Consider the following 25,367-nt stretch of genomic DNA (forward strand, 5'->3'; position numbering starts at 1 on the left):
TGTTTTTCCTTTCCTACGCCGCGCGGTCCATTACGGGGAAACAGTTGATTTGTGTTCTAGCAGCAAATGAAACGCCAAAGTTCAGCTTCAGCGGCGGGTGAACCGATGTTGCCATCGGTACCCGATTTGGCGAAAATTTGTCTATTCGTCCTGCCCCCGCCAGGCTGATAGTCAATTTCGCACCAAATGAATAGTGTTATGTTTCCGGGTTTTTGTTAGTTCTTTTTTCTGCTGGCATGCCACTTATTACGAACGAACCGTAAATTGTATATCCGTTGACTGTTGGCTAAATGATTTACAAGAAATCGGTACAAATTTGATGAACTGTAAACAAAGTCAGAGAGCTTGAACATCGTTGAAAGGGCTATGAAAGATAATTAATAGGAAAGCGAAATGTTGCTCTGAAATTAATGAAATGAACGCAATAAATTCCTTGTCTACCATGCTCCCTTTTCCACGTAAAAATTCAGAAACCAAAGTGCTTTATACAGCAAAGCTATATGTAGATTAATGTAAAAACTTAGGTCACGTTACATTGTATTTCATTATTTTCGTTGTATTTCATGTATTTCAGATGTTTGCCCCTGGCTATACAAGCAGTCTAATATCTTATCATAAACTAATCTAAACCTAAACGGTACGCTGCAGCATCGGAAAAAAAGAATAAGGAGGGGATCGAATAAATTTTTTTTTTATTTTTGGAAAAAAGTAACTGACAAACGAAACAAGGCTTGAAGGATTTTCGTTATCATTTTCGTCCTTATAGATGATGAATGTGGATGAAAATCTTTTAAATGAAACTTTTTCAAACGTATATAAAACAACAAACAGTATCGGATTGGATATCTACCATTTGAAATTCTTTTATAAAAATAATACTTTATGAAAAATTAGTCTATGTCCCCAACAATCTAGTTGAGCATCTCACGAGTCACTAATAGCTTGCTTGTTTAATTATCCTCATATTTGGACCTTTTTTTCATAACATCCAATCTTCAATCTTCATTCAACAATCTTACAATCTTCTTCAAGAACCTTCAAAAAGTGTTTAAAACAAAATTAAACACAAATTAAATAGATCTTCCTATAAACCTAACACCCAATAAGAGTAGCATTTGTCAAAGACTTTACTTATAAAATTGTTTTTAAAAAAACTCCTGATAGGTGTTTTTATTTCGTAATGACGTCGTCCTTCCTTCCTTCAAATCTAATCTTATATCTAGCTTTACAACTCATTCAACTTATATCCTATTTTTGGGGTTTGTGATGTTGTTACTGCCAGATATTGTTCTGATGTTGTTGTCCTCTCTGTTTACCAGGTTGACGCCTCTTTGGAGCATCGTGCCGTGGAGACTTACAACTTCATCCCAAGAAAACTCTCTTTATTGCGGAAACTTTGTGGTGTTTGCAATTCCTTTTCGATGCCGGCATTTGGATGTTTTGATTGACGGCCCCAACGCCGGCAGAACGCACGAGTCCGAAAGCCACTGCAAATTTGTGAAGCTACAGTAGCATTTAACTCACGCATTCCGCCAACAGTAAAGCCGCAAGTCACAACTTCACGTCGTCCAAACTTAATTCAATAGGGTTCAGTGATTTAATGATGACGCTGACGGTTACTGCAGAATCGAATCCAGACATTCCGCTAACGGCAAGGTCGCCAGTTACCATTTAAGAACTCCTAACCCTATTTTTGTCGCTTCTTTGGCCGAGATAGCGTCTGGCGCATGTCGATATCACCGTTGCGAACATGTAACAAACATAAACATAACAAACAACAATCCGCTAATAGGACGATAGTGCGTATAATCTACGGGAAGGGAGATGGGAAGGGATCATAGGACGATTCCCATCTCTTTGGCGAATATGCGGCAAAGAATCGGCGCATATTCGTAGTCCTTCTGTCCCAGGATATCGCGCATCGGCACCACCGGGGATCTTCCTGATGCCCGAACGACTACTAAGAGTCCGGGTTTAGCCGCATCGAACTCCACACTTGACCAGAGAATGTGGTCAGACCTACAAACCATGGAGTCAGCGCTGCCTATACGTTGAAGCTGATAGGTATTCTATATTTAAAAAAAAAACGATAGCTTCTTCTCTAGAACGTACGAGAAAACCACTATTGCGGAAAGACCAGGGAATACGGGAAAAAGGCTCTATACGTAACCATCAAATCACAAGGAATCGATTTTATTATGACGAAGACAATAGTCTTGCCAAGAATTGACACATCAAACATCTCGCAGAAGATCCAAAGATCAAACAAAAGGTTTCTAATCAAACTTCAATACATTAGTCTAGCAGTAAGAAAAGAGCTGACCTCATGCTAGCCTCATTTATCTCCGATTTTTCATATTAAAATAAGATTTAGTAAACAGAAGAGACTTTGGCTGATCGTCTGAACTGTAGCGATCAAAGGATTATTACGAGAATCGCATCAAATTAACCTAATCAACTCGCTCTAAGAAGCAGTAATCAATTATATGCCAGTCACTACAAATAATTTTTCTTCACAAAATATTTTAATGTCTCCAACATATTGAAAATGTTATCAGGAATACTGTAGTGAAGCAATGACAAACATCTAAGGTATCCTACTCTGGCGTTGTGTCGTCCAATAATGTCCTGAATGAGGCCTGTTTCATACAAAAATTTAGTTTTTGCTTGTTTCAATGTCCAGGTCAGTGTAATATCATTCTAAATTATAAGAAAGTTTGTAAAAATTAATACAGTTTTGGGTAATGACAATTGCTATCAATTACCAAAAAAATCTTTGTTATGTCTTTAAAAAAAGGTATTACCTAATTACAGAATACATTTTCTTGATGATGAGGTACAATTAATATGTGAAGCGAACTCCATTGTAACTTATCTACATTTATCGGTAAACGTAAATTATTTTTCATATAAACAGGTTTAATCTTGCCATATCAGCCCCCCAACAATATTTCTTTTATCAGCATCAGCTATAGCTTTTTCCACAAACTATCAATTCATTGACAGCAAACGCACGATCTCGCATTATGGTGTTTCTACGAATTCTTCCTTTACAACCACGGAAATTAACTTAATCGTGGAAAATATTCCATCCCACAAATTACACAGCAAAGCAGCAGCAGCCTAATATTTTCAAAGAAATGCTAAATTTATGCCATTTTTCACCCACCCATTCAAAGCTGCCTCAAACTATTCGCATTCGTACAGGAAGAGTACTGCATCGTAATATTGCATCACAAGGAACAAATTTTGCACAGAACCCCGCTGTGGTTTGAACGCTAAATTGTAACCCACCTGCCTCAGCCTGCCTCTAACTCGTATCCCCAGCATTGCACTCTCAACGCTCCAAAAGTGAGGAGTAGCGCAATAATGAAGAAACTTTATCTGTCTCTACTACCTTCCTGAACCGCTGTCGAACGCCATCGACTCACGTTTGCTGCTGCTGCTGCACTACACCGAGACGATGAATGTTTGTCTATTTTTTGTTTCCGTTCTCTTTCAGCTTTCCATCGAACACTCCCTTGTCAGACACGCTGAAAGAGAATAGGAGATCATCCCGAAGGCCCTGAAGGCCACAACTTTGCGTATGAAATTTCACTTAACCGGCTACGGAAACCCAAACCTTTCGAGGTGCTAGAAGTATGCAAACTATGCGCACTACACTACTCTCCGCTTTGGGTTAGGTCGCGCCAAAAATAGTCCGTTCTTCGAAAGGGGGTTAGTGTCGTCCTTCCGCTTGGGAACAATAGTGTTTTCCCGGTACCTTGAAAGTTCGTTCGAACATCCCAACAGGGAAAACAGGCTTATGCTAGCACGGAAAGACAATCTCGTTGCATTTGGCCAACCGGCCCGAACCGGCAACCGACCGCAAATGGTGACAAACGTGTACGGGTATTGCATTTTCGTCTCGAAATCCATCACGTCACGATGAACAGGAGCTATTTTTGCATTTACTGGTATGGAACCATTTTACAACGATGTTACACATACATACACACACACACACACAGAACACAGGTAGAACGATGGAGAGGGTCACACGTCTTTCCCATGTCCATCATCTTTCTCCACCGGTCGTCTGCAAAGGTCGGAATCGTATGACTTTCCACCCCAACCACAAATGGTCAGCTAAGCTGGGTGGGTAATACAAATGACATAACTTGGACCTTCTGTCCAAAACCGAATTCGATCTTCTTCTTTTTTCCCTCTGTGTTGCAACATGCACCTCGTACGAAAAGCTGTAAATTGGAAACAGTAACACAAGTCTACGTTTGAGCCTTTTTCTTCCTTCAATCACACACACACTGTTTGACCACAGAGTGACAGTTTCTGACGGAAGCCCAATTTCTTGAGCCTAGCAAATGCAGACGCTTCGATGGAAATGGATTTCCTCACACCTCCACAGCCATTTCCGTTGAAGGGCCGTTGACAGGCTGTGTACGGTAACTTAAAAAGAGTTCACCTGTCCGGCATACAAGCGCTGCTGTCAACGGAAATAATTAGTTTCTGTGGGGACTTTCACCTGCGGTTTTCAATTGCACCAATCAGGCGTTCGTGTACGGTGCAACCGATTTTACATTTTTTTTTACATTTTGACGTTACTATCATCGTCCATTGACAATAGGGATGTGGTATTTTTGAGGCACATATTTTAAAAATATAGGAGGCTCAAACTTTATATCATCAATACTCTAGCACACAAAACCGGCACTTGCAATTATCAAGTAGGATTAGCTTATATGACCATTCGCCTTAGCTAATGGAGGCGCCTTGTACTTCACGTTCACTGTATCTACTTTAATTTCTTTTACGCATACTTTTTAATATTTAATTTTATAATTGAGGAAAAAATTCCAAAACATTATTCCTCAGTTTATGTCGTAAGTTCATTATAAAAATGTAAATCATATATTTTCTTCTAAATCATCGCTTTTTGGCCTTAAGGCTTGAATCAAAGTGCAGAATATTAAAATGATACGATGTTTTGGTAATTAAGTTAGAGTTGTGAGAGGCTTCTTGGAACACAGCTAATGTAAATTTATTCATGAGGATATTTCTATGTTAAGGCGTTATTAGTTATATTTGGTATTTTGTTGTCTAAATTGATTTTTTTATAAATCCCTGTTTTGTAAATTTCGAAGCGCTGGCAGGCTATACTAAATAAGCAGCTTATACTTTTTTATTGTTCTGAATGCTTAAATTGTATTGCTTCAAATTTATTTCCAGTAAAGATATTCGTTGGGCGGTCGGGATAATTTTGACAGTTACATTTTTGTTTATAACTTGTGATGGAATTGGCATAGGAAAACAAACAATACGTTATTTGACAGCTAAAAGTGTACGAAACAAGCAGCGAAAACATCCCGTGATAAAAAAAATGCCAAAAAAGATTACATTGTGGAAGCGGATCACATGCATCATGATGATCCGCGCCGGACGCAACAACCGCCGACACGGTTAACACCCAGAACAACCGGTGGCTGGCTTACTGCCCGGCGGACGTGCCACGGGTGCCGCAAACCAAGTTCCCCCAGACGGTGATGGTGTTTTCCTGCGTGTCATCGGAAGGGGACGTGATGCCGCCCCACTTTTTCGAGCAGGGACTGAGGCTGAACGCGGACGGGTACATTTCCATGCTGGACACCGTCGTAAAGCCTTGGATCACGAGAGTGGATTTCGCTCCGTGCCATACAGCCTCCAAAACGATAAAGTGACTGGCGACCAATTTCAACGACTTCACCGCGCCAAATGTGTGGCCTCCCAGCTCTCCGGATCTTAATCCATTGGATTATTTCGTGTGGGGCGCGGTTGAACGGGACACCAACAGAACCTCCAGTAACACCAAGGCGGAGCTGATGGCGAAAATGAGGTCCGTTTTCGTGGCCCTACCCCGCGAAACTGTCTCCAGGGCTTGTTCCCGGTTCCGGAGACGGGTGGAGGACGTAATAGAAGTCGAGGGCGGATATTTTGAATATAATTATTAAAATATATGGTAAGCTACTATTTCTAAAACAAAAAAAATATTCCCTGATGATTAACTTTGCCATAAAATTTTTTTTCTTTCTCCGTAGGTCACTGTCAAAATTATCCCGAATGCCCTGTAATTTCTAACAGTTTGAACCAATTTCCTTACAAAGATTGCAAGCTTTGATGTAACTAAATACAAACCCCAAATGAGCCAGTTATTTTGATTTTTTGTTTTGAAAATCTGTTTCGTTTTTCCATTCGTTTGATATCCCAAATTGCCTGATATTACAAATGATCAAATGAACTCGTAATTTCCAACAAAGCTCCACAGTAGCTCTATAGTAGCTGTAAATACGTAATGAAAACTGTTCCGAAACACAACCGAGCAACAAAGGCAACGTAATAATAAAAATCGTACGTGACTTACAAGCACGTTCAACACACGGGCACAGTTTAAAGCATTCGCCTCGTTGGAAGCTAAACAAAGCGCACAAAAAGTGTCCTCACTTTTCACTGCTACCGATACCGGTCGTAAGCTGCAGGCAAACACTCGACTGGTTTATTGTAATGAACAAAGCATCCCCACAAAGGGCAATGCTGGATTAATCCTTAAATGATACAGTTGAATGCGAGGAAGTTTTGACAGTTTTGTGAAGTTTTCTACAAATTTCATCGATGCTTTCTTAAAACTTCAACTCAAAATAATTTATTATGTATTGTTTTCATTAAAACTGTAGTAACAATGTTAGAAAATTGACACAAAATCATGATCCAAAAAGCACAAAGATTATCGCATTAAACCAAAAGACACCCTATCCAAAGTTTTGCACAATTGTTAAAAAGGCGTGCCATGTCAATCTTTTCTCCATTTCCATCCCAACATTAAACCCATTCGCATTGCGTTGAATGACAGGAGAGAAGAAAAAAACCAGCCAAACTGTGAATCACTCAATGAAAAGAGAATTATTAGAAGCAAGCAGCAAACGGGTCAAACAAAAGCAACTACCTTTGGTGCATTATCTGCGATCGCTTTGCCAAACGCCGCCTTTTTCGGAATGAAAGAAAACGCATGAAACATTTCCTTCTACAGCAGTCTGTCTCAGGATTATGCATTCAAGTTTTCATAATTCAACATCGCACAGTGGTGTTACTACCGAGCTTCACGCGTCTGTCTGGCTGTCTCTGCTTCTGTCTGAACCATCTTATTCTTATGCTGACTGTGACGCAACGCTGCATCGGCAAAGGGTGCCATCAAATTGGACGGATACGAGGACAATACCCTTGTTCGCACACAGACACACATAAAAACAACATCCGATTCAAGTCAAAATTCCTCAAACACCTCTCTCTCTCTCTCAGCAGCTCCAGTTTCTGTCCAGCTGCGCAGGTGGTAAAAGGTGGAAAATAAATCTTTCTTAAAAGCGTCATTCGTTCGGCCAGAAACGCAAGCTGGCAGCGCCGAACAGTGGCGTAGAAACGTTACGGGCCATTTTTAAAATGGAACCACGAGGATGGGGTTTTTATGCAAACAATGTTTACGATGCCAAGGAAAGCACCCCGGAGGGAGTAGACTAATGTGTGCGTGTGTGTGTGTGTCGATGTGAGTGTGTTTCTCTTCACTGGGGATCAATGGAGAGGGAGAGGAAAATGATGCTCCAGAAAGAATGGACCGCCTGGATCCCGTGTTTTGGTTTAGGTGGGGTTGGGTTGTAACTGAATGATAAAAGGGTATTGTTGTATCATCAAAATGTTACATTCTCCGCTCGCTGGCTCATTATAATAATGAATAATAAAAGAAACTGTAACGCTCACGTGTCTTTGTTACTGGGGCAGCTGCCATTAGTTCGGTTACAGGGCTGGACAAAATGTTAGCATCATTTCTTGAAATTTAAGTTGGGTAGAATTGATCTAAAAAATACTGTAAAATATGAAGGTTCTTCGAATGAACCATATTTAGTTGAAAAATAATACTTCGAGAATCACTGCATTGAAGCTACTTCATTATTAGCCACAAGAGCAGCAGCTGCAACCAAACAAACCCCCAAAACAACCTCATTCCAATTTGCAACACGCCCAATCCTTCCCGGTACAGGGATAGTAATAATAGAAGCGAACGTAACAAAAGTCCATTCCCGAACTAATATGTTTCAACTACTGCTTCACCACCGAGTGCGAGTCCTAGTGTGCTTTATTTACGCCCAATGTGTGCGCCATTACATTCTGCACACACCAGCTACCGTTTACTACCGTGTGTTTGTTGCTTAGTACTGTCTCTTTTCTACTGCAAACCCCAACCTACTTTTTCCCATTTTTTTACAGCCCATCATCCTCATCATCATTATCATCATCGTGCACAGTGCCACACACGAAATTGTTTATATTCCGAAATGCCCGTTCACTCCCAATGTTTGTCTCTCTCTCAGAGTGTCACACACCGGCAGGCAGCAGACATTATTTGGGTCGCTAAACCAACCTACCAGTGGAATGTCAGCGAATACCGCTTTCCCTCCCTTTTCCCATCCCTTTCCACATTACACGGCACATCCTACATGCACCACACCACACCAAAAAAAAAAGTACATCAAATGATATATTCACGCTTTGTGCCAGCTTTTTATGACACCATCAAAGTATGGCGTACGAATGGAATAAAAAGGGTGGACCGAGGAACCGAAGATCCGAGGTAAAGAAAGGGGAGCATAACCTACACACGTCCATCGTTTAATGTGGCGCGTCCGTGGCCACGCTTTTAGGATGATCACGAAAGCGCGTGAATAAAATACGTCCTCGAAAATGAGCATAGATTAGCGGCATCCTTCGAGTCGCTTATTTATGTTGCACTTCTGTGACCGCACTCATGTGTCTTGTGCCTTTTTTTTTTTTTTTTTTGTTCATTCCCTTTTACTACCTCGTCTAGGATCGGCTGTTCTCCGTGGGTACCGTACAGGTGTAACAAGCGAAAACGGATGGTAGACACACACACAAAAACTCGTAAAATCTAGTCGACTGATGCTCTAAGCGTTCCAAGAAAAGCCTTGCACCAGACGACCAGGTGCACCAGGTTTCCATTTCAACTGACATGTTCATTGGCCCCGTTGGTCGCGTGGGTAGACAATGTATTAACCGTGGCAAGCAGTTGGCTAAGAATTAGCCAACTTTGGATGTATGTGCGAGGTCTCCCAACACCCCTCGATGGATCCGTAATGGAAGTACGGCCAGAGCCGTACGGTACGAAATTAGGTAGTTACATTCTTACGCCATACACCGAGCAAGGGACGACAAACGGATGAGCCACCCTTCGGTGAAGCTTTTCTTCTGCACTAAATGACAGCACTCGGGAGAGGAAGAAGCATCAGCGTGACACTCGGGCAAACCGCATTCCCGGTTACTCATCACAAGGCTCCAACTGAAAGAGATCTAACGCTGTCTTTTAGCCCTTTAGATATCCTGCGCCAAAAGAAAGCTTTCGTAAGAACACGGGGAGCATAACTATTCACGTGGTACGTCCGACATGTGTCAAGTGTAAAGGAGCTGTTTGTTAGCTTGCTTCAGGATACCCGGTGACAGTGACGATGAATCCGTTGAAGTGGCGTGCTAATACACATTTACGTTTCAAAATACGGTCAAAGCATGGTGGAAGCAGCCGAGTGACCTCGGATTTGTTCTTCCAAGCGGTAAGAAGCACGGTCCGTATGTGATTGCTTTGAAAGATGGATACATGTTTGGGAGCTAGCTGATGGTTCTTTTTTATGAGGTATTATTTTATTGTTTGCACAGGTCTTTCTATTGCATTTACAAAATGAAAACAATATTTTACGGGCAGCAATGGTCGTTTACGAATAACTTCGTTTTGTTAGCTTTCATAACAAACTTGTGAATAAAATAAAATTAAGTCAGAAAAACACACATGAACAAACTTCCAGTGAAGAAAAGTGCAGAGAAACAACTAAATGTAAATAAACATCAATAATTCTTCTTCTTGGCTTGATGACCTTATAGTTCACGCCAGCCATCGAATGGCTTACCAGACTTATTGATGTCCCACGTTCAGATAAACTAATGCTCATCACGATGGATGGATTTGAATGGAATTCCGATCCTGTATTGTGAAAACCTGCAACGTTGTCGCCCATTCCATCGGACAGGACTAACTGTAAAAAAAATTGTCATGCTAAACACTCTTTTATCTTTGCTGATCTAAACTAATAAATGTACCTTTTCATATTATGAATAAGATTTGTTGGAATGTTTATTACAGTTGGACATTGGGTGTATTAGAATCGAATGATGATGATAGTGCTTACAATGATGAAGTCAAAATAATTAATTAACTATTTAAACATTTATCTGCTTTTTAATTTAATTTTATAAGCTATATATATTTATTAATATTTATTTTTACTTTGTAAAATTTGGTTACTCATTGCTTGAAAGAAGACGCCTAAAGGTAGGCAACAAATAAGGCAAGAAATATTTTTAAAAATGTTTGCAATTATTGTTAAGTATGACGATTCAATCAGCACCATGTGTGATGACTGAAACAATTAATTTTATATTTAAGGCATTTCATTCTTATTATATGGAATAATTAAAGTAAAAAGCATAGTAAAGTTGTTTATCTGGCATCAAAAACATTTAGAAATGTACGTTAAGACGAACTAATTATGATAAAATAGGTTCACAATATTTAAACAAATCTTAAAGTTATGCTGTTGATACAACTGGTTGAGATAACATAATCAATGCATTTTTATAACACAGTTAATATTGGTGTCTGTTTTCCCCAACAGGCTTTTGGTACTCAACTATCCGTCCAAAAACCGTTCAATTGAAAAGAAATAAAATAAACAAATTCTACGCAATGTTATTATTACAAGAAAATTGCTTTATTAGTGACTAGCTGGAACCAAAACATAGAAATTAGTTTCGCGTCGATTTCATCTGTACTTGCCATTTCTGAACAAACCTTGATTGAATTGATTACAGAGAGAGAGGAAATAACACAAAAATAAGGTCAAAAGAGAATTCTGGTCATTTACCACCGCTCATCGTCATGAAATAAGGCAAACTCCAGGAAAAACAGCAGCATATTTAATAATATTTTTCCTCCGTAGCAAGGCACGTTCCGTGCCGGTGACATGAAGAGCGAAAGTAAATTTCAACAACAGCCAGTATCAGATGTACCCGCTTCAAGCTAGAACGCAAAAAAAAAATACACACGATTTTGCGATATGCCTAGGTCTCGTGTTCGAACGTCCCAGGGGCATCTTGCCAGGTGTCTTCGAGAAGATGAAGCTTTATGAAGACTCGCGACCGTATTTCTGAAGAAAAAGCGATGGAAGATGAACGACAAGATATGGGCAAGGTTTGTTGGAGAACGACGCAAATTCGCTAACGCAACATGAGAATTTCGGTAAACTGTGCCTCAAGCGACTATCGTACGCTTCGTCAGCCGTTGTGTGCCGCGGTGTCATTTGCGAAATATCCAGGATGAGACAATTCCGGGAGGCAAAAAAGAATGGTTGTTTCCTTTTTCTTTCTGCTCCATAGCTCAAACTTTGCCTGGTTTTGCCAACAACAATCTACAGATGTTCGGAACGCCATTGATTTCGTTACAGAGGACACAGAAGTAATGTTATTTTAATGACTTATTTATAATTTCATATGAATTTTACTTCTAACCACTCGCTTTGCATCGCTTGCCATGGTATGCTTGGGCTCGGTGAGTTTTACTGGGAAAACATTCCTTCAACGGTAATGGAGAAGTTTTTTTTCTCCGGTAGGACACAGAAGCATGAGCATGGTGAGTGGGACATTCCAAATGTTTGTTTACCATTTGTTGGAAACGGAAGTACGAAAACACCACCGGAAAGTGGAGAGATATGGAAGCAAGAAGCAAAACAAAAACATACACACTCATGTGCAGGTATACCTTCACAAACATACCGGGAAGATATCACCGATTTTTCCCCTGTGTATCCCGGAATCCGTTGTTTCCGCTTCCTGCTGAGTTAGAGACGTGGAATTCCGATCTTTTACCCTTAGCGGGTTTACCGTATCAGCAGCTAAATTGAGAGATTGCGAGTTGTGGTACAATACGAATGGGATTTTGCTTGCATTGTTATATTCTGCTATAAATATTTCCAACATGAGGTAATGTGAGGACTCAAGTTACCTGTTGGGGAAGGATGTTTCTGGTAACGATGTTTAGGGGATGAAGTATAAAGGGTGGATCAATCGATGAACGTAAGAAACACATTTAGCAAACAATATTCCATTTCGCTCTTAAATGTATTTTTGTACTACTAACAGATAGACATCAACCTAGACAAATAAATGCACTAAAACATTAAAAAAGCAATTCAATGCAATGCCCTAAGTAGATCCTGACTATCAAAAACAAAGAGCTAGTGATTGGGAAGGGTTGCTAATAAAATATCCAATTCTATTAGTTTTGATCTTGTTTGCTTCCAAACGGTATGAATAAGAAATGCATCCGAACTTCAGTAAAGTACGTCTACAAGCCTTCCAGTAAGTCGCTTATAAAATGATCGTCGTCAAATTCTAGCATGTAGTTCTGATCGCCGTTTCGATCTATACAAAGGTTTCCGGATTTACAATTGTGTAAAGATTATATTTTTCTATGATTTGAACAAACATTCGTGAATAAATAATTTTTCTTCAATAAATCGCAATTCTTAAATAAACCTTCTTCATACGTATTTGCACTAGCAATTTTTGTCTCAACAATGTAAATCAATTTTCATGCTTCCTGCTTGTATAGATGGAAGGCAGGATCGTTATTTTCAACCATTAAGGACTCTTCAACCACACAGGCACCTATTAAATGGATTCGCGCAAATTACAACTGTCGATCAGTCGATAGTGGAATTCTTCGAACAAATAATTTTGGCTTTCTAAACTTCCTGATATCACGTAGTTGGACACGATCCGGATGGAATGTTAGCCCCGGTTCTGTGAAGATCGGTACCGCTGTCGCCTCTCACACCGGACCACCAAGGATGATTAATGAATGCAAACAGCGGATTCATCAATGTCTTATCCATTCTCATCAAAATCGATTCTCTTACTCGTATCAGAAATTAAAAATTCCGGTTTACAAAAAATTCATGACGAAGGTACTATAAGAAAATAATCTGATATCTCTTCAGATTCAAACTTTTGTAGGTAGCTAAACAATGTTTTGGAGAGTAACAACTCATACTTTTTTACTTTTCCTTAATTGAGATTTGAAAAAGTAAAATGAACAACATCCTGGGAAAAGTACACTTTCGGTGTAGCAGTTGACTACTTTGAACGAAATCGAGCTCTCACCCTTGGCAAATTTGATGGATTAAGTAAGACCAATGCTGTCTGCAGCTCGTATGTTTAATTAATTTCCAAAATCCACCCCGATAAGAATTTCTAAAATTTCAACAAGATATTACACTTGTGTGCATACGCCCATTTCGTACAAGAATGGAATAAATTCCGTGCAACTCTAACGTATCGAATATCAACCCATCTCCCATCGTCAAAAACGGTCATGTTTTATCAAGCCCAGCAACAATACTCCAACCATCTCACCGGTTCCAATCGTAGCAGGACGTTCCAGGGCAGGATACAATTATCCTTCCTCACCATTATTCAATTAAAAATCCACCCGATGCACTTTCAGCAGCAAAGGGGTCCTTCTGCAGCAGGACACCGAATGGTTCGTACGCTGTAACGAAGCTTATTGTGTTCGATTTCGTGATGTAGTTCCCGAGTGCCACCCAAAACGAGATTCGTTGTTTTGATGCAACCAACCATCATAACGAATCTCCCATGCCAGGCGGAACATCCACCGGAGTTGACCAACGAGTCGAATCGATAAGAAACACCACTCCATCAGAACAGTCCGGGTGCAGTCGTTCGACGCGATTTGCATTTCGTTTTCGTTCGAATGCAACTCGTTGTGCACATGTGTGTGTGTGTGTGCATTTGGGTGAATCTTCTGGGCCAAAAACATGATACAGGGAAACGGTAAGTGCTGCCCAAGCAACACAAACATCTCAAACTCCCACCTTTCTCGAGCACCTGTGTGTGTGTGTGTGATGTGCACCGGGCAGCACCGTATGCTGATGAGACGAACCGAAACCCGTACGTGCGGTGATGGACGAATTTACATCACTGCCAGTCATGCAGCAATAACCGGAAGCCAATATCGATCGGTTTCGGTGGATTTCGTGGAAGAAATACAAAGTAATACCTCAACTCGTACGGCACACGCAAAACGCCACCAGGCCACCCCGCCCGTTAGGAGTCCACATTTCGGGGTGACTTTTGCTGTTTGTACTGACTTCCGATCGGTAGCCGAAGATGTTGATCTAGCCGCACAAGACTGTGTATGCAAATGTGAAAGTAAATAAGAGCGCCGACGAAAGTCATCCATTTCTATTGACACAAGCTTGCATTGGCTGTTGTTTTTTTTTTTTTTGTACTTTATTTTTGTTGTCCTTTATGGGAAAATTGGAAAGCTTTATTGGTTTTTCGTTCGACACATTGGAAAAAGTTTGCAAATGGTATCGGGGAAAGTATTGAGACGATAGAAAATAAGAGCCTTTCTACTCTTTTGTTCGATATTGGAAGACAATTTCACAAATTTGAATTTCCTTCCATTATTTTTTTATTTTTATCTAAAATTAAAAATAATATTATAAGAATCCTAAATAAGCTGTCTTTCTGCAAAAACAAATTAGAGAGATTTTAAATTGTTTTAAATGTTTTTATTTTTTTAGTACCTTGATTTGAATGTTTAGGTGATTTAATTATATCAGTTTCAAAGCATTTACTTCTAGTAAAGTGCCTTTTCCCGGTTATACTCGGTTGAATGGCAGTGTATTAGATTTGGTGGCTGACCTACGTGGAAATGCTTTCGAATGTTTGTTGTGTTGTTTTTAGACTTTTGTGGTTACAGTCAACTAATGTTTGTATGTGGAGCAATACAATAACAATATTATTATTGTTAAGCTGTGTCTAAAATCCTCCAAAAAAGGCCTCATCAGTTCGAAACATTTCAACCGATTATGCCCGAGATAAGGAAAATAAAAAGCAGGAAATGATCAAAATTGTTCTTCAATTGATCACAAGCGATGTTGACAATACGGCATTGTACCGTCATAAATCATAATATTAAATGAAAAAAAGTGAGAAACATTTTATGTTACAAGTTACATCTAGAGCAACTAATCTGCCTTGTGGTTCATTTTTTGTATTAAAACGTAATAACTTATTACATCCCTTAATAATAGAAAATTTTGAAGCTTTTCTAGAGACAGGTTCTATAAACAAAATCTTAGAGATCTACGAAGATTTTGTTGCCCTACAAGTGCATCCTAGCGCTCCACAGGCATTAAGAAATTAAGACCATACCGAATGATCTTCGCCAGACGGTAGTTCCGGTAGTATTGAAGCTCTGAGATCTCCGAAGGCTGTTAAGAGTCAGGACTTCCTCACCATAAAAATCATTGAACTACTTGGCTCAATGTTCGATAACGCGTTTAGGATCTCGCTAATTTGGGTCCCTTCTCATTGTGGAATTCTCGGCAATGAGAAGGCTGACTCACTGGCCAAAACAGGCGTCCAAGAAGGCGCATTTTACGACCGACCGATCTCGGCCCAGGGGTTCCTTCGTTCCCAAAGCAACTTTTCCTGTCTCGCTGGCAGAGCATGTGGAAGGCGGATGAACTCGGGCGTTTTCTTTTCTCGATCTCTCCGCAAGTGTCCCTGCGGCCTTGGTTCGATGGGCTCTCTGTAGACCGGGCATTCATACGAATGATGTCTCGACTGATGTCGAAATATTTTGCGTTGATTGCTCATCTACAGCGTAAAACTCTGGCTCAGACAAAAGTATGTGGCTGCGGTAACGGATTCCACGATGTGGATCACCTTCTGTGGTCCTGCGTGGAATTTGAAACCGCAAGACCCTCCTTGATGAGCGCAGTCGAGAATATCGGCAGACGACCGGGTACTGAAATTAGAGAAGTGTTGGCTACCAGTGACCTCCCCTACATGAGGATCATTTACCGATTCGCCAGAGACAACGGTCTTGTCCTATGATTCCACATCCCTAGTATCCTTTCAATCCTTATCCGTATTCCCCAATTCCTTTTTTGTTAAATGTTGTGTTGTCTATGTTTTAAGTGTATTTCTTGTAGTGCCACGGGTGATCCGATGACTGTGCAACAGCACTCGAGGGCGATTCCAACACTGCCGTAAAAGGGAGGCAGGCGTTGTTCAAAGTACAGTGTTCTCAACTCCAGTCCAGTTTTGGCACATTGAGTTTGACAGCGTTGGCGTCGGGTTATAATCAATTGTAAATAAATAAATAAATAAATAAAAACTTTTTACACAAGCAGCAGAACTCGCCCACTAAACTTGTATCATACAAATGAAATCAAATATTTCGAGGAGCAGTTTGCGTTACCAAGGATGCAGAAACAGTTCGATTTGGGCAACTTCATGCAACGAAGGTGGTCCAAAGTTAAAGACATATTCTAAAACTGTTGAGTTTCATTTCTTAGGCATAAAATTTTAATATGATATGAGCCAAGCCATGCATGAATCTCCCATTGTACATGATGAAGATCACCCTTTTTACTGAACCATTTTTTAAATGAGTCCTTAACCAATCCTAACAATAATTATGCTCACAACTAAGCTACATTTTCCAATGAAGCGCAATAATTAAAATCTGAAAAACTACGAGAAATCTCTTTGATTTCTTCTGCTTCTTGTTCTTGGTCTGCTTAAGCAAGTCGCGTAAATATGGCCAGGTCGATCTTTTCTTAGAGTAGGATGCCAGGACAGAAGTACAACCAGCCGCCCCTTACATGGAGAACAGAGGATAGTTATCAAGCGATAGTTAAATTAGAATATTGAGTAAAAGTGACTTGGCAGTCGTATACTAGTTGCCAGCAGACACTCTCAAAATCTTACCGTAGTTTCTCAAAGTATCTAAGTAAGTGATGAAACATTTCCTCCTTATTCTTTGCCTTATCCCGGACATACCCGGTTAACAACTAAACATAATTTAATAAACAACTTCACATTACAACAAATTTCTTCTGTATTAATTATTTTTGACAAAAAAAAACTTTTTCGTTGAAATCTAACTGTGCAAAATGTATATACATTTACATACCATTGTATACAACATACACATGCTTTCCTGAAAACAAATTTTCAAAACCCCCCGTGTTCCATTCAATTGCTCCAATCAAAAATGTATCATGACACACAATCGTTCCACTCCTTTGCGTTACATTCGTCAAACATAATTGTTCCACCAATCGTTCCACAGCGACGGCACGGAATCGAAATTGCGATGACTTCGCTTCGATAGAGTTTCAATACAAATGGCAAAGATAAACACAATTTGACATTTTGACGGTCTAAAGTGGTTCCCCCCCGCGCAAACGAAGAACGTTTGCAAATCATCACAAAAGGAGCCACCTAAGCGTCCCAAACGGAACGGAAACACGCACCATTTTGTGGATCGGAATGTGTACGCGAAAAAGTAAAAAATCCTGCACACGTGTCACGGCTTTGCGTACACCGTGCCGTACGGCGTTAGATTGAAGTGTCTTGTACCGGAATCCTTTACTTATTTCCATTTCCCTTTACCACACGCCACACCGGAATGATTGATATTCTTTGTGAAAACTGCTTACACTTACAGGTTTGCATGAACGACGCTAATTGAAGCATTATTATTCTAGGTGCCCTGATATTCTCTGTCTGTTTTGCAGGATTTTTTTTGTGGAATCAGTTTCTTGTCGTGCTGAAGCCTACTACGAACCAGTTTGTTATCGGTAAAAACTTTCCAACCTGGCTTTTCAAAAGCTACCAAACTTTCCGTTTGCCGTTGCGCCAACCATTGTTGAACCGATACAAAGGAGTTACGGAAGACCGGATCGAAACCGGAAGCCAGAAGCACACTAATGGTGGAGGATACAAACGCGCGCGCCCGTCCTTTGTAAATCGTTCAATCTGGGTTTCGGCTGACAATAGAACGATGCCCCTTTTCCGTCACCGTCCAATGACGCCATGCATTGCCCAGACGTTTGGTTTTCTTGAGGAAAAATCTAAATCTCTTCTAAAATGTTGAGCCAGAGCTTTTGTGGCGACGTTTGCTATCTCGGGGGGGAGGAAAACACGCAAAAAGCTCATCTCACCTGAAAGATGAGAAAAGATGAAGCGACGAAGATGGCCAACAGACGACCGCCATGGAATGCCTTCCAAGAAGCGTAGCGAAATGGTGTGCTTTCTGGTACGGGGCGACTCTCCCGGGAAACCTCATAATCGATATGAATGATATGAGAAAAGTTAATAAAACTAAATTTTCCAACTTCCAAATCGAAAATCTCTGCCACACTGCGTGTATGTGTGACTGTAAGACTGCAGACGAGAAAAGTCGGCCGAAGTTTTGTCGATCGATTCGGTTTCCCATCATCAGGGCTGATACCTTTTACAATTCTTGACGATTTGTTTCGTTCCGTCTACAAAACCGACGACCGTTTCAGGTTTCCACAACAGTTTCTTTGCGAAATTCAGCTCAAGGCTCCCACTACGCAGTGTAGTAGGACAGAAAACTTCCTACATGCTACATACGTAAAGTCCGGTTTATCTTTCCAAAAAGGATCGGCATAGGGGGAACAGGTTTACGGAAAGGTTTACGCAGAGATATTCTATCGAGCGGAAATGGGCCAGATTTCCGGCGCTCGGTTGGGAAGCATCTCTTTTGATGCGGTGCTAAATGAATGGGAAAAGTTGAAGCAAAAGAGCTTTGCGACAAGCAACACACATCAAGTGGGATTTGCTAAAACACATCAAACACCCGACAGATTCTAAGAGGCAGAATATGAAGGTGAGATGAGCTTTGTGCAGACTGTGTTTTGTGTTCTCCTATTTTTTGTCTTTAAATGCTTATTAAGAAGAGTAATGTTATGTAATTTGAATTTTTTAGGTATAAAATAATGAAAAGTGTAGAAGAAAAAGATAAAAGCTCGCAAAAATGAAACCAAAATTAAAAAGAATTAAAGTCCAACAGTATTACGTCGAACAAAAGTTAAAGAGAAACGAGACAATTAATCAATTCAATCAACTACAAGCTGGCAACAGTTTAAGCTTAAGTGCTGTTTAATTAACTACATGATTGAGTTGAGCTTTTTTTTTCTTTACAAGAAGTTTAATTAGAACCTATTCTGATCTGTTTTACCGGTATGGTTACTCAACACATTATTCACTCGGTACGCCAAGGATGCTTTTTTGTCTCTGCAACTCTCTACGCTGTGCTCCTAGCGCGTTACTTCACAAGATTCATTTCTATATTGTTGTCTCTTCCTTTGCTTATTTCGGATACTAATCGGATAAAGCGTACCCATTGTCAAGAAATCATACCGACCGGTTTAACCGACAAACCGGCAAAGCCAGTCCCGGTGCTCTTTCTAGCCGAAAGGAATTTATAAAGCAAAGGATACAACGACACAAAAAACACACTCCCAACAAAGATTAGAACAACCTCGAAGTAAAGCAACTACAAAAAAAAACACAAGACACACTTAAAGGAAGAAAAAATCAACACAAAATGGACCATTTTTGCGGTTGGAAAGTTTGTGCCTGTAGCACGAACCACGTAAACGGAACACCGGAACTTGGGCCGCTGTCCGCTAACAACAAAAAAAGGGATAAAGAAAAATCGCCACAACAAACACAAGAAGATTCTTTGCACAGATCCGTTTATCTTTGGCCCGTCCTTTCTAGCCGCTGACAGTTTTCTCCCAACAGGCGCAACAAACGCAAGCGAGCCCCTTACATGGGCCACACGAACCCACACACACACAACCACCAAGAAAAACATAAAATGTTTCGCCACAAATGGACATCTTTTGATTGGCATTGTTGAGGCATGTTTGGGAGGCCAGCGAAAAGCGATCGCCCAGAGCGTAAGCGAGCCGGGCCGGAAGAAAGGAAAAAAAGGAAATTTCGACTTTAAAGAAAACCCAAAGCACACAACCGCAAAAACCAACTCAAAAGAAATAGAATAAATATTCCTTCCTCTGCGCCACGTTCCCCTTTCGTCGGATGCTCCGTAGGCCAATCGTTTGATGTGGGTGAAAATGAGAACAAACGGTTTGTTCTTCCGTATTCGGGTGGTCCACCCTTAAAGGAACGCACACACCCGAAGGTTGAGCAAAGATAATGTTCAGGCTACACACTAATTTAATCAAAAGATTGGTTGAATTTAAAGCAGGTCTGTTCGTTTTTCTTGATTCTAAAGTGTTGATTTTGTGTTTTTAACTTTCTTGTCCGAAGGGCAGCATTAGTATTGTGTGCATTCGATGAAGAAGACGATAAGAAGCGTCTATCGCTATATACTTTACAAGAAACTAATCCAATTTGTGGTGTATCGGGTGGTGTCGAGAGATTCGATTTGCATTGTTTGATTCGAACGAATGTTTGTCGATAAATAACGCTAGGAGATATAAAACAATAAGCAGCCACTGTTTGAGGTTTTATTTTTAAATTGGAATATGCAATGAATTACTAAATACTAGAATTAAATCTTGATTTGATACACTTAAAGATAACTGAAGGTGGTCCATTGGTAGAGGTGAAAGCGGTCCCGGTCTTCAAACGGCGTAAATGGGGTTCAAATCTAATTCGAACCGTTCTTTCGTAGTGAGGAATGACAATTCAATTACACTGCAACTTTCTAGGCTCGCTCGTCCAAGTAGCCATTATTCTGAGAAAGTCAACAGCAATATCAGTAGTCGATCATTCAACGGGGCTGAAAGCCACATCAACCAACACTCATGATGCGTCGGAAGACGTCGCGAATCAGTCCTCAACCAGAGCTAATGCACATGCCGTGGCGCATTTCCCTGCCCGATAAGAAGCCTGAAGTGAACAAAGAACTATTGCTGTATTCTTCTAACAAATTGGCTAACCCTATTTCTAGAGTAAGTGTAATCACTTTTACTCGAGCATGTAATTATGTTACTTCCTTTTTGCAGGCACCAAAATGCAATAAATACCAATTCATATTGGACTATACCGTGCAACGTGTAGCTAATGCAAATGAACTGGAAGCAATATTACAAGAGAAAAGCATTTACAATTCTTCATTTTGTACTCCAAACGCCGAACAAACCGATCTTAACTCTAACGACCATTTCCTGCCGCTAGAGATGTTTGACGATTGGGAGTATGATACATTTGATCCGGAAGCATTGGACGACTGGAGAAAAATGGAGGCTCTGGCAATTTTGCCACCCTTCACCGTCTGGCAGCGAGTGCATGTGCTTAATCACGAGCCAACTTCGAACTATTGGGAAGTAAGACAAAACGATACGTCCACATCTCACCGAATTCCACGCCATCAGCTCTACTTACCCTTCGAAGATCCATACAAGTTTGCGGATCGCATTGTCGCTGCACAAAGAGCCCGCAAAATGGCCGAAAATGCCATTCGTTTCCGATTCCTCTGTAAGCACCTTTCCAGTGGTGGATGCTTTGCTCCGGGTCGTACTCTCGAGCAAAGCGTTCTGCGACGCACTAGTCAGGAGGTGTACACTATATTTAAGAACCTCTACGAAAGCTACCACATAGCCTTGGCCGTTGGAAAACATCTCAACCAGGACAGCACGATGGCAATCAAACAGCCCACCGTTGGCTGTCTGGACTCGATGAAACACACCGCTCTTCCTATGGCAGACGGTTCTGCAAACATCGCTTATCTGCTCGACTGTTTCAGGCGCACCACTTTGCTCTGTGATCGGAACGTGTTCCATGCGCTGCGCTTTGTAAATCAAGAGTGTGAGATGGTGCGAAAGCTACCACTGTTTATCGTGGCGAACGAGAAACCTATTCCGCTGGAAGAATACGAGAAGGCGAATCTAATTCAAACGAGCAAAACGATGAAGTACCTGCAGAATAGCTGGATCGAGCGTTCGACCATGCATTTGCATCGGTTGCTATCGCGCATCGGTGATGGGAACTTCAATATCAAGGTAACGAGGTGGAATATCTACTCCGTAATGAAGCTGAAGCGTCTCGTTGAACAGGTGCTGTACCGTATGCAAGATGCGCTGAGAGATCTTCTGCTTGACTCAACCACTGCATACGTTCATTATCTCGTGAACGATTGCAGCGCCATACTGTCGATAGAGGACGAGGCCCACTACACCTGGGATGGTAACCTTATCGACAGTCCGTTCGAACCGAAACGTCCGGCCGTGTTTTATCTCACGCTCGAGATGGGTCAAGAAACGCCATACTATTCTACCGATCCGGATACGTTTCCCGCTACACTACGACAGCTTATGGATGGCATTCTAACGGAGTGCCACTTCATACACACAGTCGAACCTTCCTTCCTGCAGTCTCTTATATTTGCAGAAAATCTCTTCCTTTCCTCTGTGGGACTCCTTGATCCGATAATCGTGAGCCGGCGGGAAGCATTGCTGGAGTATTATCAAAAATCATTGCTTCCGCTAAAGGCCTACGCTGCACGATACACCGCCTACAGAGAGCTGTTCTTTACCAACGTAAAAGAATTCATCGAACACATCAAAAGCGCGGACAAAACATCGTCCGAAATTAAAGAGGACATTGCACATCAGATTCGTATGAGAGAAAATTTGGAACACACCGTTCCGCTTTATATCGTAATAGGCCCGTACTGGATCAATGTCCAACCCCTGCGGGAAGCTTTGATCCGCAAGCGGCTCGAATTGACGGCCGCACTGCTGAAGATGCTTACGGAAAAGTTGTGTCTCAAGACGGCGGACGTGATAGGATGCTACAACACCATCAACGAGCGGATGTGTGAAAAGCCCGTCTCAATCGAGCACATCTACGACATCCGTGCGTACATGGAGGACGTTCCGGAGCTTGTGGGCCGGTTGGAAGATCGTATGCGGAGCATACTGTACGAGTACGAAATATTGGATGGCTTTCTGCACAATCTGCCGGATGCAGACTTTCAGCAGAAATGGAACGCGCTTGCCTACCCACGGTTGGTGCTGAAGCAGTTGGTTTCGGTGAAGGAATTTCACGAGTCCGAGGTGGACCGGTTCCGGAAGCAACAGTTTGCCGACGAAGCCGCCTTTACCGCAAGCATCGAGGACATCAATGCGTACATCTCCAAGTTTACCACGCTGTACGATGTGTCGAAGGTGTCGGAGATGTCGGTCGAGGTACGGCGCCTCTGGAAGGCGCTGCAAGAGCTGATCGAGCAGGGTCACATCATGAACCGACGCCAGGAGCTGTTCGAGATGGCACCGATTAGCTTGAATAATTTATACGAACTACGGACCAATTTCAAAGCCTACCGGGAACTGTGGACGGTGGCGGCCGACTATTTAAAGCTGGAAGAAACCTGGATCGGTAACCCGTTGGCCAGTGTTGACCTGGAGGGTGTACGCAGAGGATTACAGCAGACGCACGACGGTCTGAAGGATTTGCTACCGCTCTTCTGTGACCAGCCACAGCTGCTGGCCGTTGTTGAGCATTTCATCTTGGTTGTGGAATCTTTCCGACCAAACTTGGACATTATGGAGCTGCTAAAGTGTCCCTACCTGGAAGCCATTCACTGGGGCCAGCTGGCAAAGGAAATCGGCGTCAAGGGTAAGCTGTCGGTGGACGTTGGGTTCGATGTGTTTTTGGAACACGGGTTCCGGGATCATCTCGAGACGGTTCGGCGTGTTGTGGTGAAGGCGGAGCAGCAGCGGCTGGAGCAAGAGGCACGCTGGGCGGAAGAGGAACGTATCAGGCAGATAGAAGAGAATTTTAGACGGGCACGAGCAGAACGACGCCAGAAGCGTACGGAAATATGAATACGGTGGATTTTGAATTTTTAATGCTTGGTTTGTGTTTAAAATAAATCGTTCAGCAATACAAATCAATGATGGATTAATGTTTCATCTCAGCTAGGATTTTCCAAGAACCGATTTACTGTACCTGATGTCTTTTATGCATCGCAACCAGAGTGTAAATCTTTTGCAATTTTATTAAATATGCCACAATAGAAGAGTGAAACCTTTATTTTGCTTAAAGAAAGATAGTTGGTGGTAAAACATTCACACGATTCCGACTTTCACTAGCCTTTAACCGAGTTGCAACTACGATGATGCACTTTGGACTTGTTGCATCCTTGATTCCTCGAGAAGAACACCTTGAATCATCGTTAAAGTGCCAGGTAATTCTTTTCAGCAAGCCGAGGACCTTGTGAGTTAAACTGACTAGAGAATTGGGCGTAACTTACCAAGGTCCTTGACTAAAGAAACTCGTGTCAGTTGGGAAATAGACAGCGACTAGAAAAGGAAAAGGAATAGGACAGTAACAAATAATGTATCTTCAATTTTATTTGTCGATAGAAACATTAGTAAAAATCATTTTGAAACCGCATCAAATAAAACTCCAACCCGGAAAGGAAACACAGATTTCTCAGAAAATCCCTTTTTTTTTAAACTGCATGAAGCAATTCTACCAAAGTTTAATAATTAATTGTAGTACTGCTTGAATGATACAGCTTATTCAATTCGTTCGAGTTAGTAGCCGAGCGGCCATTCTCCCCTCTAAGAAACAGTGTCATTGACCATTCGTAAATATTATCCCCATTCGGAGTCCAACGTAATCCAACAGGGTGATGGTTCCGATAAAAATGGAAATAAAAAAGAATTTGCAAAATAAATATCACCAACCAAATCCCGTCGGATAGTGGGAAAGTAACGGCGCGCGCGCGTGTGTGTGTGTTATTTCCGTGGGATACTCATCGAGCACCACAGCCCTGCCCGGAACGATCGTCGTCCCGAGCGTGTGTTTGCAAAAAGTTCTTTTTTCACCACACTGCCAGCGGCCACCAGCCCAACAAATAAGCGGATGATAAAAGTGAATGTGAAGCCTGGGAAGGGGGTGGACCTTCTCCAAGGCACACCGAAGGCTTGGACTAGTTATATTTTGGCTGAGTTTGCTTTTATGTGCCTTTATTGTTGTTATTATCGCCCGTGGATGTAAAATTAAACATAAATATTTAATGAAAGGCACCTAGAGAGCCTTGTGCCCGGGAGGGTGGAAAGAAGAGAAAGAGAGAGAGAGAGAGAGAGAGAGAGAGAGAGAGAGAGAGAGAGAGACAGAAAGATAGAGAAATAAGCACGAGACGAACACATTTCGGGGAGGTTGCGCTGGTTGCTGAATGTTGCATTATATTTTAATGTTATTTTGCTTCCTTTTTTCGGTCGTTGGCTTTTCACAAGTGTTTTTTTTCTTGTCCTCTTTTTATGAATTCGGTTCTCTTTCACTTTTGCTATTGGATGATTTTAAAGGATTTCTAGTGTAACGCCACTTCTGCAGCA

General features: G+C 41.4%; 3 protein-coding genes across 4 annotated transcripts in view; all 3 read left to right on the forward strand.

Moving 5' to 3' along the window:
- Positions 1–25,367, forward strand: part of LOC126565465 (translocon-associated protein subunit gamma) — a 485,163-nt gene that overhangs the window by 202,991 nt on the left and 256,805 nt on the right. The window lies entirely within an intron of this gene.
- The window catches only part of LOC126564191 (striatin-4), a 353,049-nt gene that overhangs the window by 93,370 nt on the left and 234,312 nt on the right, over positions 1–25,367 (forward strand). The window lies entirely within an intron of this gene.
- On the forward strand, positions 20,826–23,849 carry LOC126564012 (dynein axonemal heavy chain 1). The gene is made up of 2 exons (XM_050220912.1): positions 20,826–20,972; positions 21,027–23,849. Exons 1-2 carry the CDS (start codon positions 20,826–20,828, stop codon positions 23,847–23,849), a joined length of 2,970 nt encoding a protein of 989 aa, XP_050076869.1.

This window comes from Anopheles maculipalpis, chromosome 3RL, assembly GCF_943734695.1.
Source record: "Anopheles maculipalpis chromosome 3RL, idAnoMacuDA_375_x, whole genome shotgun sequence".
Classification (NCBI taxonomy): Eukaryota; Metazoa; Arthropoda; class Insecta; order Diptera; family Culicidae; genus Anopheles; species Anopheles maculipalpis.